Raw genomic sequence first — 17,641 nt, 5'->3', positions numbered from 1 at the left:
AACAATTTTTTGCTAACTTCTTGGGAATTTTTTCCCATTCCTCAGAGACTTATTTAGCTACCTTAGTGTAGCTAGCATGCTTTTACCTTCTTGAAGAAAACTCCTTTTTACCAAACTGCAACTTCCTAACTTGCTCAAACTGTGCTTTCAGAACTTTATTTTACAATATGTCACTTGGTTGCAAGAGACTGGTCACTTTTGATGGAATATACGTCTTGGATTTTTTGAGTTAGTCAGTAGCTAGAGTGTGGGCACAGTGTATATCATATACAAGTAACATACTTGTCAAAAAAGATATTTGTTTTCCTGCTCCAAATGCATCAAATAATCTATACATGCATCAAATTCCCTTTCAAAGAACCACCTTGAAAAACAGCAATTAAACAGTTCTTCAGAAAATTTTCTTTGATACATTCTTCAGTTCTTTAAAGGTAATAATCATTGATAACTTAGCTCTGTTACTGCAAGTCATTAAAACCACACTATAATGCATCTTCTCATGCCTCGTTGTTTTACATTTAACTGATTTTATGCAAGAAAAAACATAAGAATGTGATGAAGAGGGTTTGAATTAAAAATGAATTTTATTCTTGTTTGTGCAATAAACTGCTGCTATCTCCTTTGCCAGTTCATTGCACTGAGTAATGAACTCTCTTGTCAGTTTGTTTGCATTTGCTGGAATGATCTGTTCTTTTGATGATATGATGTTTAGACTACTTATTTTGTTTTAAATTAAAAATTAACATATCTATCCTCTGCTTGCTTTCAATCTTATATTGGAAGCTTCTGTTAGTTCTTGTGCATGGTTATGAATATGATTCCTATTTACAGCAAATACTTTCCTCTTTTTTTTTAAATCCAGTCTGTTAAAGTCTTTTCCAATTCAGAATATTGGGCTATAGAACTTGTACAAAGACATCATTGCTTTCCTGCTCTTGAGATCATTGGAGTTGAGTTACAACTGCTGGCAAAAAGCTTTGAATAATTACTTGTGGTAAATCAAATCAGTGTTTCAGAGGTATAATAAGAGGTTATTTATGTGCACAAAACATCAACTTATTTAATAAAAGAGTGACATTAGTTGTTTTTATTAGTCCAAAATACAATAGGTTGTAAGAAATTGACTTTATGAGAAAACTGAAATACAACTTTGTAACACATTGCCATCTGATTTAATAATCCCATAGAAATTTGCATACCATCATTTACATTGTTTATTTTTGGTATTGATTATTAATAAATGTTCTATAAATTTCCTTTTATAAATATATTATTCTAATGTTAGATGTATCAATATTACAATTATGTAAATTTATGTATTTTAATCTTATTGCTACCAAATGTTCTTTAACTCTTTTTTCTAGTTTCCTCGTTTCTCCTTTAGATATTTTCAGTTTTTGGCATGTACACTTAATTTCATATACAACTCCTGTTTCCTGAAAAATATTAATTTTTTTTCTTTAGCCATATTAATCACTTTATTTATAATTTTTAGATAAAACGTTTTTCTTAAATTTAAGGTTAAACCTTTTGAATTATTAAGATTAGCTTTGTTGAACTGAACTAAAACTATGGTCAGGGTTGTCAACTTTGTACACTACATTCCCACTAATTACTAACTAAAAACCTCTAAAAAATTCCATATAATTAACTTTTTGTTGCTTTTTAAATTTTTGTAAGGACAAAAACATGGAAAAAGTGTTTTTTGAAATATGATTAGATATCTTTTTAGTTTTGATACTCTAATTAATGATACATTAGTCATTTTTTAAAGTTTTTAAATAATGATCATAAAAATCAAATCAAAACTGTAAGAGGTTTAATCTGTTGCACATAAAAATTTTAAAAAGAAAACACGATAAAATATTAGAATTGTAATCTTTCTTTAAAATATAGTATGCCACTCTGCATATCATGTTTTATACTGTAGTAGGTTATAAAGAATTAATGATGTATCTAAATATTATAAATACTGTTATTAGAACTGAATGTGGAATCTGTTAAATAAAATTTTCATTTTATCATTTCAAATCTTTAAATGATTTTATGAATAGATATGATTTACCACAAAAGGATATAGGCTGAATGAAATTTGAGTGAAATTTTCAAATGAATAATTTTCCTAATGAAAAGTTTATTTTTTTACTACTAAACATAATAAAAACAAAAATAAAAATACTTAAATATTACATAACATCATTATATAATTTTATTATTAATTGTTAATTAATATTGTTACTACTATTGTCAAGTGAGATAGGATGTAATAGGAGTTGTGGATTTGAGATTCAGGGAAAGTGGAGAGACCATAAAAATCAATCTAGGGGAAAATATAAGTTTCCATCAAATGTCAACAACAAGAAAACGCAGTTATTTTCTTCAATTTCCAAAAAATAACAAACAAGGAACTTGGAACAAAAGTTAAAGTGTTCCAGACTAAAGTAAATAAGAAAATACAACTAAAAATAAATAAATAAATAAATAAAATTTTTTTCTGACTTCTTACAAAAGCAGTTCATGCCTACTAGTGGCCAAGCAGTCTTTGTACTCTGAACACTGGAAGTTCGGTTGTGGGTTTACACCTTGCTCGGACGGGCTGGCCACGTGGAGTTTTCCGGGATTTCTCCATGTCTGTAACACTTAAATAGGTGCCAGTTTCCCTTTAAAAGACCTTTCGGAAGGCACCCCCTAGGCAGATCGCCAAGTGTTGCGTTGCCATAACTTAACAAACAAACAAACAAAAGCAGTTATATGTAATTGCCAATTACTCACTTAACCCTTTCCATGCATTCATGCTGAGTCCACAGAGGAAGTTAATAGGTGGTCTTTTTGAGTGAAGGATTATGGACCCATCTGCAACCTGGTATTAAGACCTACTGATATGTGTTTCTTTTTAAAGGGTTGGTTTCAGTTTTGGTAGGGATGGAACATTTTGCTTTTAATATACATAAACATATTTAATATTTGTTTTTTATTATAATTAAATTTTTTTAATGTAAAGTTGTGAATATATCTAAGTAACATGCAAATGACATTGATTTTTTTTTCTAATAATTATTACTATTTTTCTATTTATATAGGTTGCTTTAATCTGGATCCAAATAGAGTGTTGGACATAATTTTAGAATCTTTTGAATGCCGTTTAGATCTGGCACATTTTTACATTCCTCTCTTGCAATCATTTTTATGTAATTCAGCTACACTCAGTCAAGTTTTGGGATTTAAATTAAGCTTTTATCAGGTAACATTTCATTATTAATTATATTGAACTTAAATGGATAAAAGTTTTGTGGCTTTAGTTTGATATTTATATACAGTAGAGCATCGTTTATCCAAAACGTCCGTTATCCGAAAGCATTCCAGTCAGCAAATTTAAATTTTCGCTAGTGCTATGGTGCTGCAATCTTCGGCTATTTCTCGGGCTACTCAAATATTTTACATTTTTGATACTAAATTAACATCTGAAGTATAATTTTTTATTGTTTTTATATTTTTCAATAAATTTATTTTGTTTGTACAAAATAAAAAAATAGTTTTTAACGATACAATAGTCTTTGTTAGGCTTAACATCGACGAAAATTCAACGCGAATGGGATAAATTAATATATTTTTTCGTACATGATTCGTTATCCGAAAAATAAGTTATCTGAACCACCCCAGTCCCCAATTGATTCGGATAAACGATGCTCTACTGTATTTTAATTTAGTTTAAATCTTATTCACACAAACAGGGATTAAGTTAAATAATTACACAAATAAACCTTTACTTCAGCAAAGAAATTTATATTTTGCTAACATTTTGAACTTTAATTTAGAGGCCATCATCTTTGTTGAAGTCTCTAATGAAAAAAAGAACAAGAAAATGAAATATACATTTAAAAAATTTTTGTGGGAATGTTTTTAGCAATTGGTGATCTAAGATTGTTCTATTGTCCTTTAAACTATAAATTACATAGCAGTTCTTGTGTGCATGCATTGTATGTTACAAATAATACAATTAAATAAAAAATGCAGTAGGGCAAACAACAAGATAAAAATATAATTGGAAAACCACTCTGTTGTACCTCATACCATGCTTTCCACATATCAGATATGCTCATTTGGTCTTAATAATAATAGTAATTTATGAATTTACCTGTCTGAATGGATTTGTACATTTTCAGTCCATTCTGTATGCTTCAAATCTACCTTACTGCATGAGGACTTTATAACTGTTGCATTGTTCAGATTCACTTGAACACCTACCAACGTATATGCAGCTAAAGCTGTAGCTGACTGTTTTTTTTTTTTCTTGTATATTTTTGTTCTTGATGTCTTATTTTAAGGGACTGGGATGCCTATGTATTCCAAATCCCCTACAAAATCTACTGTCTGCTACTGGCACACTGTATATACTAACAAGGAGAGCCTACGGCTTTGGGGTAACGGATTTTGATGATCTTTGGTGTAGAGGTAGTACACCATGTGAGTNTTGTCAAAAAAGTATATGGAAAAATAAAAATCAAGTTTAAGTCATTTTATTCGACTTTACGTCTGTCCGCCACAAATATTTGAAGTCGTAATATCACTAGAAAAATGTTTAAAGCACATAAAATCATATTATAATATATACATTTACAAGTATATACTGTATTACAGTACATGCATTCGTAAATTTAAATTACTTTTTTGTGTATTATATTAAAAACTAAAATTTATTTGTTTGTAAGCTTAAAATAGATTCTTATTAACCATATATTATTAAAAATGCATTAATAAATAAAATACAGAACGGGAATTGGTAATTTATGGTTTAGCCTAGTGGCAAGTAGATTCGGAGAAAAGTAAATTCGACTTAAGTCGTTCTCCTGGAACCAATTACCGACGTAAGGCGAGGTATACCTGTACGTCAAATTCGGAATATGTCCTGTTTGGACGAAACAAATTTTGCTCGGTATATGACTTTTGTTCGATATACGACTTAATTCAATTATATGCACCATCTATGAACAAGTAGCACTATTGGTGTACTAGACCCAGACTAGATGTTCGTGGTGCCATGGTTTATGACTTTGTTAAATTTCTTCTGATTTTAATTTGTAAGTAAAATTTTATTATTTTTATTAATCATGAATCGAAAAAGGCAAATGAAAAGCAACAGAAAACTAAAAACTTGACTAGAATCACAATGGAACTGAAAAGAAAGATTGTTGAGAAATATGAAGGTAGTATGCATGTTCGAGATTTAACTGTTGCATACCGTATTCCGAGAACTATGATATCGACAATCATGAAAAATAAAGACATTATTAAATCTGCCAATGTTGCGAAAGAGGTTAAATCAATTTCTAAATAGAGATCGAAGACTTTAGATCATGTTGAGAAATTGCTTTTGCTTTGGATAACTGAAAAACAGTGTGCTGGCGACAACGTATCAAAAACAATTATTTGCGGGAAAGCTAAAAAGATACATGCTGATCTCATGAAAAATCAAGCAGGAACTAGCTAGGAAAGTGAGGTGTTTAAAGCCAGCCATTTTTTTGTTTTTTTACATGAGAATGGATTAATCATTTTTACATTACTTCTTATGGGAAAGGTTGGTTTGGTATATGTCCTATTCAGTATAAGTCCAAACGCTTAGAATGGATTAAGGTTGTATACTGAGGTTCCACTGTATATGTGGAAGAAAAAAAATAAACCGAAGTGGGACTTTAGTCCATAATCCTGCAAACTGGATAGATATTGTACAATATATTATATTAATAGTTAAATACATCGGTAGAAATGTTATTAGCTTTTATATTCTACTAGTTTTTTAATGTGTTTGAATAAAATAAAATGATTGATTTAATGATAATAGTTTTTGTTGAAAGTTATAGAAATGTTAAAATTTTACAAAGACACACTTTTTTGTAGCTTGTTCCAGAAGACAACAAAATTCTTGAAAAACACAAACAGGAACTTCAAAATGCTAGAACTTATGCACGCCGTGCCAGTGCACTAATTGTATCATCAGAAAAGGCAAATGAAAATCAAGAAGATTCCAAAGATGAAGACAATCAGTGGGTAAGAATTAAGTGAATCTTTTTTAAGTGACTTTCAGTAATGATGAGATATTGAAAAATACTTCTAACTTTTAAACAGAGCAAAATTATGTACCATCTAATTATTTTTGTTTTAGTGTTATTAATCTGCCTATAAAAAGGGATATACAGTGGGTGATCGGTTACAAACATAATCCGTTCCAAGATTTTGTTCGCTATCCGAATTGTTCGTTAACCGATTATCGATTTACCGTAGGTTTTAATGGGAATTTAATTAATTCGTTCTGGAGACCTTAAAAAATAAAAAATATATACCTTCTTACTACGTTTATTTATATGTAATAAGTTAATAAAACTACATACATACACAGTATTGCGTTTTTATTAGTCATGTTTTTTCCGTTTGAAAGGGTTAAAGAATCTGTCTAATGTCGATTGCTTTTCTCTCTTCTTCACGATTTTTCATAAGTAATTAATAGCATTGTAATTCTAGAGGTCCCCAAGCCTCAACATGGTTTGGATGCCATTCTAAGACTGTTGTTCTGACATCCTCCCACTTCTATAAAGGATCTTTAATAACAGATATCGACATTAATCCTCTTTTTCAGAAGAAAACATATCTTGCTGAGTTTCTTGGTGTTCTTCATTCAAAAGTTCTAGGCGTTCTTCTGTCGTCAGATCCGTTTCAGGTTCCATTACGAACTCTTCAATGTTCTTTATTTCTCAGAAGTGATTTTTGTTACTGCTTTAGCTGCTGGAGTCTTTTTGATTATACAGCATTTTTCTTAAATAAGATTGAACTGAGGTCTACTGTAGACCTGTTTATTCCATATTGCCCAGCAACATTAGGTATCTTCTGTCCACTCTCTACCTTTGCTATTATACTCTCATCTTTCGAAAAGAAAAACAGACGCAAAACTTAACGAGTGCCTACCCGACAGTCTCGCGAATACACAAAAGAATTGTTTTGTCAGAAAAATAAAAGGCTGGAATTACAAGGGAGGATTTCAAAGCTCGGAGGAATACTATCCGATCGGTATGTACCGGCTTGAGCGTCGATGTCGACATCTCCCACAATCCAAAAAGTTTCGAATTGTTGCTTGAAGACAAGGGAAGACCAATCGGTATTCATTATTTTACATCGCTTCTTCTTGTGTTTGTTCTGTGGGGTGTTCATTATCCGATCATGTGTTCGTTGTCCGAACATAAAAATCTTTCGCGAAAGTGTTCATTAACCGATTTGTTAGTTATCCGATCTGTTCGTTAACCAATCACCCACTATACAGTATATTAATGGTAAATTAGTTTGCCATAAGTTTAAATTATATTTTTTCTGATGGAATTAGATTTGAAAGTGAGACAAAAGATATAAAAATAAATGTTAACGTAATAAAGAAGTAATATTCAATACCAGGTTGTTCAATAAGTTTTGTCGTTTGATAAGAGGTGGCGCTATTAGGAGCGTCACTTTATTACTCTATAAATAGTACTACTATTTCATAAACACGTGTCAAGTTTCAAGTAGATCCGTCAACTCATTGTATATTTGCAGCTGTTCAAAGTCGACGTGTCATTGTATTTTTTTACGATGGAAAAAATCGAATATCGTGCAGTGATAAAATTCTTATTTTTGGAAGGTGTAGCACCAAAACAAATTCATGAACGATTGTTAAAAGTGTATAAGGACTCTTCACCTTCAATCAGAACAGTAGAAAGATGGGTTGCTGAATTTAAACGTGGTCGTACGAGTCTTGAAGACGATCCACGTGAAGGGCGTCCAAAAAGTGCATCAACACCAGAAATCGTAGCAAAAATACAGCATATGGTTTTGGAAGATCGTCGATTAACCGAGAGAGATTTAGTAGAAGCCCTAGGGATTTCGTTAGGCAGTGTGAGCAATATTTTGGCCGAAGTTTTGGGTTACAGAAAGCTGTGTGCACAATGGGTGCCGCATTCGTTAACTATGGAACAAAAACACATTCGAATGCAACTTTCTCAGCAACATTTGGAGCGTTTTAGAAAGGATAAAAAGGATTTTGTGCGTCGTTTCATCACTATGGATGAGACATGGGTCTACCACCATGATCCTGAATCAAAACAAGAGGCTAAAGAGTGGTGTGAACCCGGTACTTCGGCTCCGAAGCGTGTTAGGGTCCAGAAATCGGCCAAGAAGGTGTTAGCATCAGTTTTTTGGGATGCAAAAGGAATTTTGTTTGTGGATTACCTCCAAACTGGTAAAACAATAAACTCAGATTATTATTGTAACCTTTTGGACCAGCTAGATGTAAAAATTCGTGAGAAAAGACCTGGTTTAAAAAAGAAAAAAATCATTTTTCATCAAGACAACACCCCCTCTCACACAGCTCAAAAAACCATTGCGAAAATCAGTAAATTAAAATACGAATTGTTGCAACATCCTCCCTATTCGCCAGATTTAGCTCCCTCTGACTTCTGGCTGTTCTCACATCTAAAAAAATTCATGCGTGGGAAACGATTTTCATCGAACGAAGAGGTAATAGCATCCGTGGATGCATATTTCGACAGTCTTCCGGATTCTCACTTTAGGGATGGAATCCATAAATTAGAAGATCACTGGAACAAGTGTATTGAAGTTCAGGGAGATTATATTGAATAATAAAATGTATTTCAAACCATAAAATCGTGTTTTTCTTATCGAACGACAAAACTTATTGAACAATCTGGTATATGTAATGAGATACTAATATACTTCATATTTAAACATGATAGAACTTCATTCTTAGACTTCATTATTAGTTATTAAGTCAGAACAAAACAAACAATAAATTTTTTAAAGAAAATTTGTGTGAACAAAATAAAAATTACTCAGCTGCTAATCATTAAGATTTTACACTTTTAAATATACAATAAGTAATTTTCATCTCAAAAACCTTTATTCTTACTTAAATTCAAATGTAAATAATGTTGTTAAGAACCTTTGTACAGAAAGTAAGTTTAAAAGTCTACATTTTTGTAGAGTGAATAAGAAAATGACAAAAGTTTTATGCTATTTTATTATGCTGTTAGCTTGTGTGAGACAGTTTTGCCAAATTACCGAAATACGAGAAAACCATATCTAGAAAAAAAATTTGGTTTTCTTGCATTTAACATTGTATCATACAATGAGATGGTAGTGAGAAATAAAAAGTTCAAAGTATTTATGATTATAATTTTGATTGATTATTATTGATTTCTTGAATATTGAGTAGGCTCAATAGTTAAAAATTTTTTTTTTGTTTTTTTATTAAAAATAAAGTATTATAAAAGAAAATTTCAATTCAGAATATAGAGAAATTTTCTATATCTATATTCTTCATTATTCAAGTAATTATTAATAAGATAGATTATATAATTATGAGATAACTAGATAAACTAACATTTGATTTTTGTTTTCCTCTTAAAATAATGTATGTATTCTCAGATTTAAATTCAAATTACTCAAACAATTTCTGATAATTTTTTATTTTTAATAAACTGAACTGTGTACTTTTAGCAAGAAGACAATCAGAAGTTGGGTTTATGTGAAGCATTATTGGAAGTAGGAGATTGGGAACATGCTCACCAATTAATCTCTTGTTTACCAGAATTTTATGCTGTTTCTCATGCTGAAATTGCTAAAAGTTTATGCTCACTTATTCATGTAATTATAGAACCTTTGTACAGAAAGTAAGTTTGATTATACAGTATATTGATTTTAGTTTTAGGATAAAATTAACAGAATTTTTTTTGATAAATGTAAATTTTCTTACATTTAAAAGTATTTTATTCATTATGTACAGTAAAATCTCAGTAAGTTGGAACACCTTTAGTGTCCAAGTTAGTGGGGTGTCCATGTTAGTGAAGTAGGAACACATTATAATCTCTATGCTTTCAATCTGTATAAGGGAAAAGTGTTTCAAGTTAGCAGGGTGTCTAGGTTGGAGAGGCATCCAACTTTTGAGGTTTTACTGTATACATACATACATATGTACAAGTATATTCAAAAAGCAATTGCAAAATTATGATTAATTTCATTAGTAGTTAAAATTTAATAATAAATTTTTCAGACATTGTGGACTGCCATCTGGATTGAAATCCACTCCTTTACCTACAATTTATGGTATTACTCCCGTGAAACAAGTGAAAAGCTTTTCAAATTTGAAAAAAACCGTTTTTCCAATGGTATTATGCCTTGGACCGCAATTACATTTAAGTCCAATTCTTATGGTGAAGATAATACGTCTAGCTAAATACTGGATGAATGAGGTATTTTTTTTAATTCATTAAACTTATTCATTTATTAAAATATAAACTAATTTTAATATTTTTTGAAAATACATATAGAAAAATGTTACCTAATTTGCATTGTTATTGATTTTTATTAAGTTATTTTGAGGTAATTTCCAGACATGTTTATTATTGTGACAATGCACAAAGCGTCCCTTATGCTTCTGAACCTTTTGACTGAAGAATCAGCACCACTTTGTTGATGCCATGTCAGGATTCTGACATAATTGTGTCCTATGGATAGATACAGAAATCTTAGTTTTCATTCACATGCAAGTGATCGCAAATGTAGGCAATTGGATTTGAGATGGAGGAGGTCCAAGAGATTGTGCACAAAAAAGAAGTTGCATTCCACTACTCATTTAGCAAAATTAATACAGGTAACTTCCACATAATATGGGAGTTACGTTGCAAAAAATTGCCATGTTATGTGAATACGTGTTATACAAAACAAAGAACTAGTGCGAAAAGGGAGGCTAAATTCCAAAAATTAAAAAACATACTGTTAAATCCTTATTTAAATTGGATTTATTATTCATTTTTTTCATAGGTAAAATACTTATTTATTATTTAAGTNATTTACGAAATGTTGAGTCAAATTAGTCTAGAATCGATTAATTTTATGGAAGAAAACCTTTCAAACAGCCGTAGTCCGTAAACTGCACACGTGCCGGGCTGTGATTGGCTCATATATTTAAGGATTCCTATAACGCGAAATTCTTATAAAGTGGAACGTATCTACCGCATTATAGGGGGGTCGACTGTACCTCTTTTATGGCATCACTACTATATCTCAAAGGACGCGACAGGGCTGTTGTAGATTTTAAACGTTTCTCACCATAGCTGTAAAAATCTAAATATGTTAAACTTAATAGTAATTTGTTTTCTAACTAATTCGTTTTAGGACCAAGTGTCCTCAGAAATTTCCAAAATTTACAACTTTTCGGTCACTCTCGTTGAACTGGAAAAATTTCTGTCTTTATTACATTACATTAATAACACGAAGAAATCAGTCTCCGCTGTACTCGGCTAGAGATGGTTCGGTTAGGCTTTTGTTTAAGTAAAATTCCGGCTCTTTCATCAGGGTTTTATTTGTGTCCCCAATTTCCTAATCTCTTAATTATTTAACTACTACTTAAGTACAAGTAAGTCGAAACCGGTTACTTTGTACTCGAATATTTGTAGTCTCGGGAAAAAAGTGGAAAGACAAATTTTTATGACAAACGGATACATAAATCGTAAATGTAAGAAAAATAAATTCTAGAGCTTTTTCTGTACCTCGTGCATTGGAAGTGATGGATGCGCCGCTTCCAATGACGACACGCCACTGGAAGATTGTCAATTCGGCTTAGTTTAGGATCCAGTCTATGTTCGTACATAACGTCGTCTTTGTGGAGTGGAACAAAATGATTTTAGCTCTTGTCCACAAAATCTTCGGACGAGCTGCCAAAATTCACCGAATTAATGTTATCCAAGGGATAAGCAGAAATATTTCCAAATAGGAAAAATAAACTTAAAATGAAGCAGCGAAACATTTTTAACTCGCATTCGAATAAAGCACATAGAACAAACATATTTCGCATTGTTGAACAATAAAGAAAAACAATTGTCGAAGTTTTATTATTTCGTAGGTTTGAATTTCTTAACACCTTTAGTTCCCAGCAATTTTTGATATTAATGTAATTAAACATAAAAAATACTTAAAACTGAAAAAAACGAAAGAAATGCGTTAATTTTGAAGAAAAAGCTTCAAACTTTATTTTCCTTTGTCTTGCCTTTCTGAGAAATTTGACACCGATGAGTCATTGTTTACACAGCTGGATGACCTTGAACACAGCTGGAGTTGGATTTCCCGGGACATTCTCATAGAAGTCTCGGGAGGTGATGGGTTTATACTAGGATGAATACTAGCTGGCCGTATATTTTAAAATGTTTTTAAAAAATTCGAATTTTAATTGCGATTTCCGACTCCCCCTAATTAATTAAATTTATATAAAATAAAATCTATTAATTAAAAAAATTAAAAAAACTATTGGAGGTGATTTTGACATCAGAAACTAGCTTTAAATAACTTTACCGAAGGAAAATCCGTGCACTACAACTTTAGAACAATGAATTAAATTTGATAAAAAAATCTTATTAAAAAACAATTAAGAGTTAATCGTGCGTCATTAAAGATAAATTAAAATCGCGATAAAATTTTTTCACACAGGTAAAAATTTTTGAAAGAATTTGGAGACTTAAAAAACATTGCAAAAATTCAAAAAAAAACAAAAATTTTTCGGGGGACCGAAAGGACCGAGTTTTATGTAACGCTATGTAACCTTCCCGAGTTAACTCGGGCGAAGAACTAAAAAGCTAGACGGATGATTGAAATAAATGGATTAAAAGTGAATACACATATAAATTAAATTAAATTTAAAAAAAATTTAGATGGAAAAGTCCGAAGACAAACGATTTCCGCCCCAGATAACAAACGCTGACAAAAAAAAAAAGAAAAGCTTAAAAAACAATTAAAATGTTCAGTTTGGTCGTAGGTTCGTGTTTCGCCAAGACGGGCTAGCCACGTGACGTTTTCCGGATTTTTTGCACATCTGTAACACCTGAATAGGGACTAGTTATCCTTAAAAATACCTCCGAAAGTCGTTTCCTCCTAGGCAGATTGCGTTGTTTTAACTTAATAAAACCAAAATGTTACAGATAAATAAGTAATGACAATTAGAAATAAAAGATATTTTACATATTATATAAATTGTTTATATTTGCTTTTATAATAAGAGAAATCACGATACAACAGATGTTCAACTGGACTCTTATGCCTCTTATAACTCTTAAGCCTTGTATCAAAATTTTGTGAAATTTTGTAGGGCGGTTTATGTATTATGAGGAAACGTTTCTGGAAATTTTTAGGATAATCGGACAATTGGTTCGAGAAATATGTCCCCTGAACCAATTTGAAGAGTTATAAAGGTAATGGTAGCAGTTATTAGGGATAAGAAAGATAAAGAATTCCAAGATAGTCCATCAACAACATTGCCAACTTTTCATTTATATAAAATTCTTTTCAGGAATAATAATTTAAATTCCATTTAACAATCATGTCTTCTGGTATTAAGGCATAAATACGAAGTATCCGGGACTCATCATCCACGAAAAATTTCTGGAATTGCGTCTCCCCGATTCGTGCGATCTACACTCGATAATTTTTTACATTTAAGAACTAAAATTTATTTTACAGTACAATTATTAAAAGACGATTTTAAATTTTAATTTATTAAGTTAATGCGTTTTCGAAAGATAAATAAACTTGGTAGGTGGCGCATTTAGACAAACACAGACACGGGCCGAAGCTTACTCCACCCCCTTATTTAGGTGACAGGTGGTAGCAGGTAGGTGTTTGCTCTCAGTTTTTTATATTAAATTTGTTTAAAATTTTAAATCATTGTTTATTATCATATACACGAACAATGAAGAATAATTCACACTAGTTAAATTATTAAACTTGCATAATGTGATAATTACTTTAATATCAATATATTAAATCAATTTTTACTTTATATAAAAAGTTAGAAATGTTAATTTAAAAGGAAAAGAAAAAATTTCAGTTTATGTGTAAAATTTCTCGAGTATTGTGGAAGAATAATTAAGTAACTTATATTACTGTATCCACCCCCTTTGGATATAATTCTTATCTCTGCTTGAGCTTAGTGCAAGAAGAATGTAAAAATAAAAAAAAATTAAGGAAAAATTTATAAGCTTATCATTATCATGATATAAAATGTTCATGTAATTAATTAGCAATAAGTAAATTTTAACTAAAAATTTATTATCTTGTCTCAATAATATGTATTGGATACATTCATAAATTAATAGTTTAAAAAAATATATTTTATTGCATTTTTTCCTTTGTTTGTTCACATATTTTTTTTTAACATTTGCTGTTGTGATTTTCATTAATGATAATTTACTGTGACTAATGAATTTTTTGAAATTCTTATCGAATAATTTAGATAGTGCTATATAAACAGTTTAATATACAAACAGGAAATGCAAAAGTAAGTAATATTGCATTTCCTCTTTGTGTATTTGTTTATTTAGCAGTATACAGATTTTTTTGGTAAAAACTTCATAAAATTAAATATTTAAAGCATTTCCTTTGTTTGTTTACTGAATTATGATTTATTTTTCTTGGTTATTAAGAAAATATTAATGATTGGGATTAATTTATTTGTTAATTAAGCAAATTTATGCTTATATAATCAATTTTTACTCTTGAAATTTAATCTTATGATGACGACAATTTTTTAAAACCAATTTAGAACAAATTCTTAAATTTATGATGATTGTTCTGTTTCTGTATATGGTTGAACCTGTCTTCAATCTCACGAGAAAAAATTGAGATAGGCAAGTTTTGAGATATAGAGACTCCTACATGGTAAACAGTAATTGGTTTAAAATTAAAATTGAAGTCAAAGTCTATCTTCTATCTTAATTTTAAACTTCCGGTGATAAAAATTGAAGAGATTAATAGGTTTGATTGGAGGTGTAGTATTGTATTAATACAATAGCAAGTATAGTACATACCTGTATTAGAGATTTTTGACATACTTTAACAGAAATAGTTTGTCAATAGTTTGATGCCCAACTTTTTTTCAACCAATAAGACACAAACCAAACTCATACTCGTAGCCAGTCAGAGAAAAGCAGCATTAACTGCAACTACAATAGCAAAATATGTTTCTCAACTACAATTTATGCTATCAAAATGTAGTTGCTGAGCATTGAATTTGTAATTGACACTTCAGTCCAAATTTGAGATGTAGAGATCTTGGGAGATAATTATTTCAGATAAACATGGAAAATATATTGAATTTATGTTGAAAATATGGGGGAAATAAATAACTGAGATAGTGGTTTTCGGGATAAACATGTTTTTTTTATAAATACAGGTTCAGCTGTATTTATAAAAAAATGGCAGATGTGCCATGAAGAATTTGTATAAGGTCCAGAGATAGAATGGGCTCTTTTTTTCCTCTTAGTGATTTTTTTTTGCTTCTTAATAAAAAGTGATGAATCTTTCTTTTTTTAATAAAAAGCAATGTTAGATTTTATATTCTATTAGTAAATAATAATAATTTATAATAGGAACTACTGCATGCCCTAATTTTTCTGAGATCCCAGGAAGTCTCCAGTTCCTCCCCTCTCAACTTCCTTGATAGCTAGGTCATCAAATAGCCAATGTTTTGATTAAAATAGTTCCATTAAAAATGTCATAATTATGATTATATTATAAATTTTGATATATATAAGGTCTGTTCAAAAAATAAGTAAACTTTTTGAAATGGGCAAAAACAGAGTGCCCTAGTGTCGTGAAGTTGACAACACTATGTTTGTGATAACCTACTGAGTAAACTGCATTTTTCTGAATTGAGTAAAGATTAATTGTGGTCCCGTGATTAATCTTTCAATATTAGCTACTCAAGTCTGAATAGCTCGATGAAAAATTCTGATGCCTAAAAAAATAAAGGTCAATTCATTGTGCGTTGGAGTTAACCCTCCATTACAGATCTCTTAAGTACAGTGTAGAATGTTGATAAAGCATGATAATGTGAAAAATGTATCTGTAATCTCTATGTACAATTTAGTCTCTATTGNTTCTTAGCTTGGACTTGTTAGTTTTAAAAGAAATTGTTCAAAAAATGGCGGGTATTGAAGCATCGGAAGAAATGACACTCGAACAGCTAGAAGCTATGGCGGGAGGTGAATTACTGCGAGCTGAGGTTAATATAATTACATTTGTCAAATAAATTATATTTTATATTCTTATTCATTGAATAATGAATTTGTAACTGAAGCTGACTCAAATAGTTGAAAACATTTCCAATATAAAATATTTTTAGCTTCCTGAATAAGCAGTTTTAATTTCTAAATGATCATGGTGTCAAGTTTTAAGGACTATGTTGACTTACAATATTTTATCATTGATACCAGAACAAATTCAATTAAAAAAAATACTGTTAAATATAATTCAATTTTTATTGTTTTGCTGTTTATATTCTTCATATGACCATACTTTGATATTAGAACATTATCTGAAATGAGTAAATTTGAGAACTATTATCTGATGAAAAATATAGCACTAAAAAATATTACAGGTTATAAAGAGATTTAAACTTGTTAATAATAAAATTAGTTAATAATAATAGACCTGAAACAATAATACAGTAGAACCTCGATTATCTGGACTAATTGGGGATGAAGGTAGTCCGGATAAGGAAAAATCCGGATAATCGAAACAAATACTTTAATTTGTCTTTTAATGATAATGCAACACGTTTTCTTTTCGATGACATATCGGTAATATTAAAAATAAATACTGTATTTAAATTGTGATCAAATTTTCAAGAAACAAACATTCGTATTGAATTTTGGACTACTACTGACCAGTGCTATTCTATTCGTCTCCCCCTGGTTCATATGGAGATATCAGCCTTAGTGTGCTTTTTCTCCGATAAGTTCTGACCAGCGCTAACAGACTACCTATTGTTTAAAAGGCCCTCTGGTGGTGGTGCAAGAAGATGGATTTTATAAAATAAAAAGCAGTTGAAACTGCATTTTTATGAATAAAAATTTGACAAACTATTTATCGTTTTATGACGAGCAAAACTTTTTCGTCATGTTCGCGGCTTTTAAGTAATGCATAAACCTTCGAGGTGAGAGGCCCTTTGGACCAAGAGGCATAGGCGGTGGCCCACATCGTCCATGCCTTACGCCACCCTTGGTCATAGAAATGATGTAATTTGAATATAAATTATTTATAAATACGTATGTCAAGTTATATTTTTATTACTACGTAAAATATATTTAAGAGTTTACGACCACTGTGCTGGGTGAGACGTTGTTGAAACAAAAAAAGTTATGCATTCCATCACGTACATAAACAGTGTCGTACAGTCGACCCCCCTATAACGTACGTTCTAATAACGACAATTCCTATAACGTAACGAAAAAATTGTACAAACTCTCGTAAAACATACCTCCCATAACGTCGTTTCGCGACAAGATTGATAGAGTCTGGACCAATAGTGGATGAGCAGCCGAACTACTTTCCTCCGACCCTGCGCCACGCTACGGAGCGGCTAAATTGAGTTTGCTATCGTCTGTTTAGTATTATATATAAATTATATATAAATTAGGTACTGTACATATAATTATATATTAATTATATATAAATTAGCTACTGTATATATAATTATATATTAACTTAATTTATTGTAAGTTTATTATAATTATATATATGCTTTCTGCCACCTGGCAACACGCTACGGAGATTT

The 17,641-nt window shown here is 30.5% G+C and overlaps 2 protein-coding genes across 2 annotated transcripts in view; both read left to right on the top strand.

Moving 5' to 3' along the window:
* LOC111639245 (THO complex subunit 2-like) overlaps positions 1-10,322 on the top strand; it is a 55,556-nt gene extending 45,234 nt beyond the window's left edge. The window contains exons 8-11 of the mRNA XM_023385059.1: positions 3,081-3,241; positions 5,896-6,045; positions 9,535-9,707; positions 10,088-10,322. Coding sequence (XP_023240827.1) covers positions 3,081-3,241; positions 5,896-6,045; positions 9,535-9,707; positions 10,088-10,307 — 704 coding nt within the window. The 3' untranslated portion in view covers positions 10,308-10,322. The remainder of the gene's footprint in view (positions 1-3,080; positions 3,242-5,895; positions 6,046-9,534; positions 9,708-10,087) is intronic.
* A 5,651-nt stretch (positions 10,323-15,973) lies between these two features.
* The window catches only part of LOC111639248 (THO complex subunit 2-like), a 4,244-nt gene continuing 2,576 nt past the window's right edge, over positions 15,974-17,641 (top strand). The window contains exon 1 of the mRNA XM_023385070.1: positions 15,974-16,087. Coding sequence (XP_023240838.1) covers positions 16,007-16,087 — 81 coding nt within the window. The 5' untranslated portion in view covers positions 15,974-16,006. The remainder of the gene's footprint in view (positions 16,088-17,641) is intronic.

This window comes from Centruroides sculpturatus, unplaced genomic scaffold (genome assembly GCF_000671375.1).
Source record: "Centruroides sculpturatus isolate CEXI.00-Female unplaced genomic scaffold, Cexi_2.0 scaffold1236, whole genome shotgun sequence".
Lineage (NCBI taxonomy): Eukaryota > Metazoa > Arthropoda > Arachnida > Scorpiones > Buthidae > Centruroides > Centruroides sculpturatus.
The sequence above is the reverse complement of the archived record's forward strand: the minus strand, read 5'-3'. Positions and strand labels throughout refer to the sequence as shown.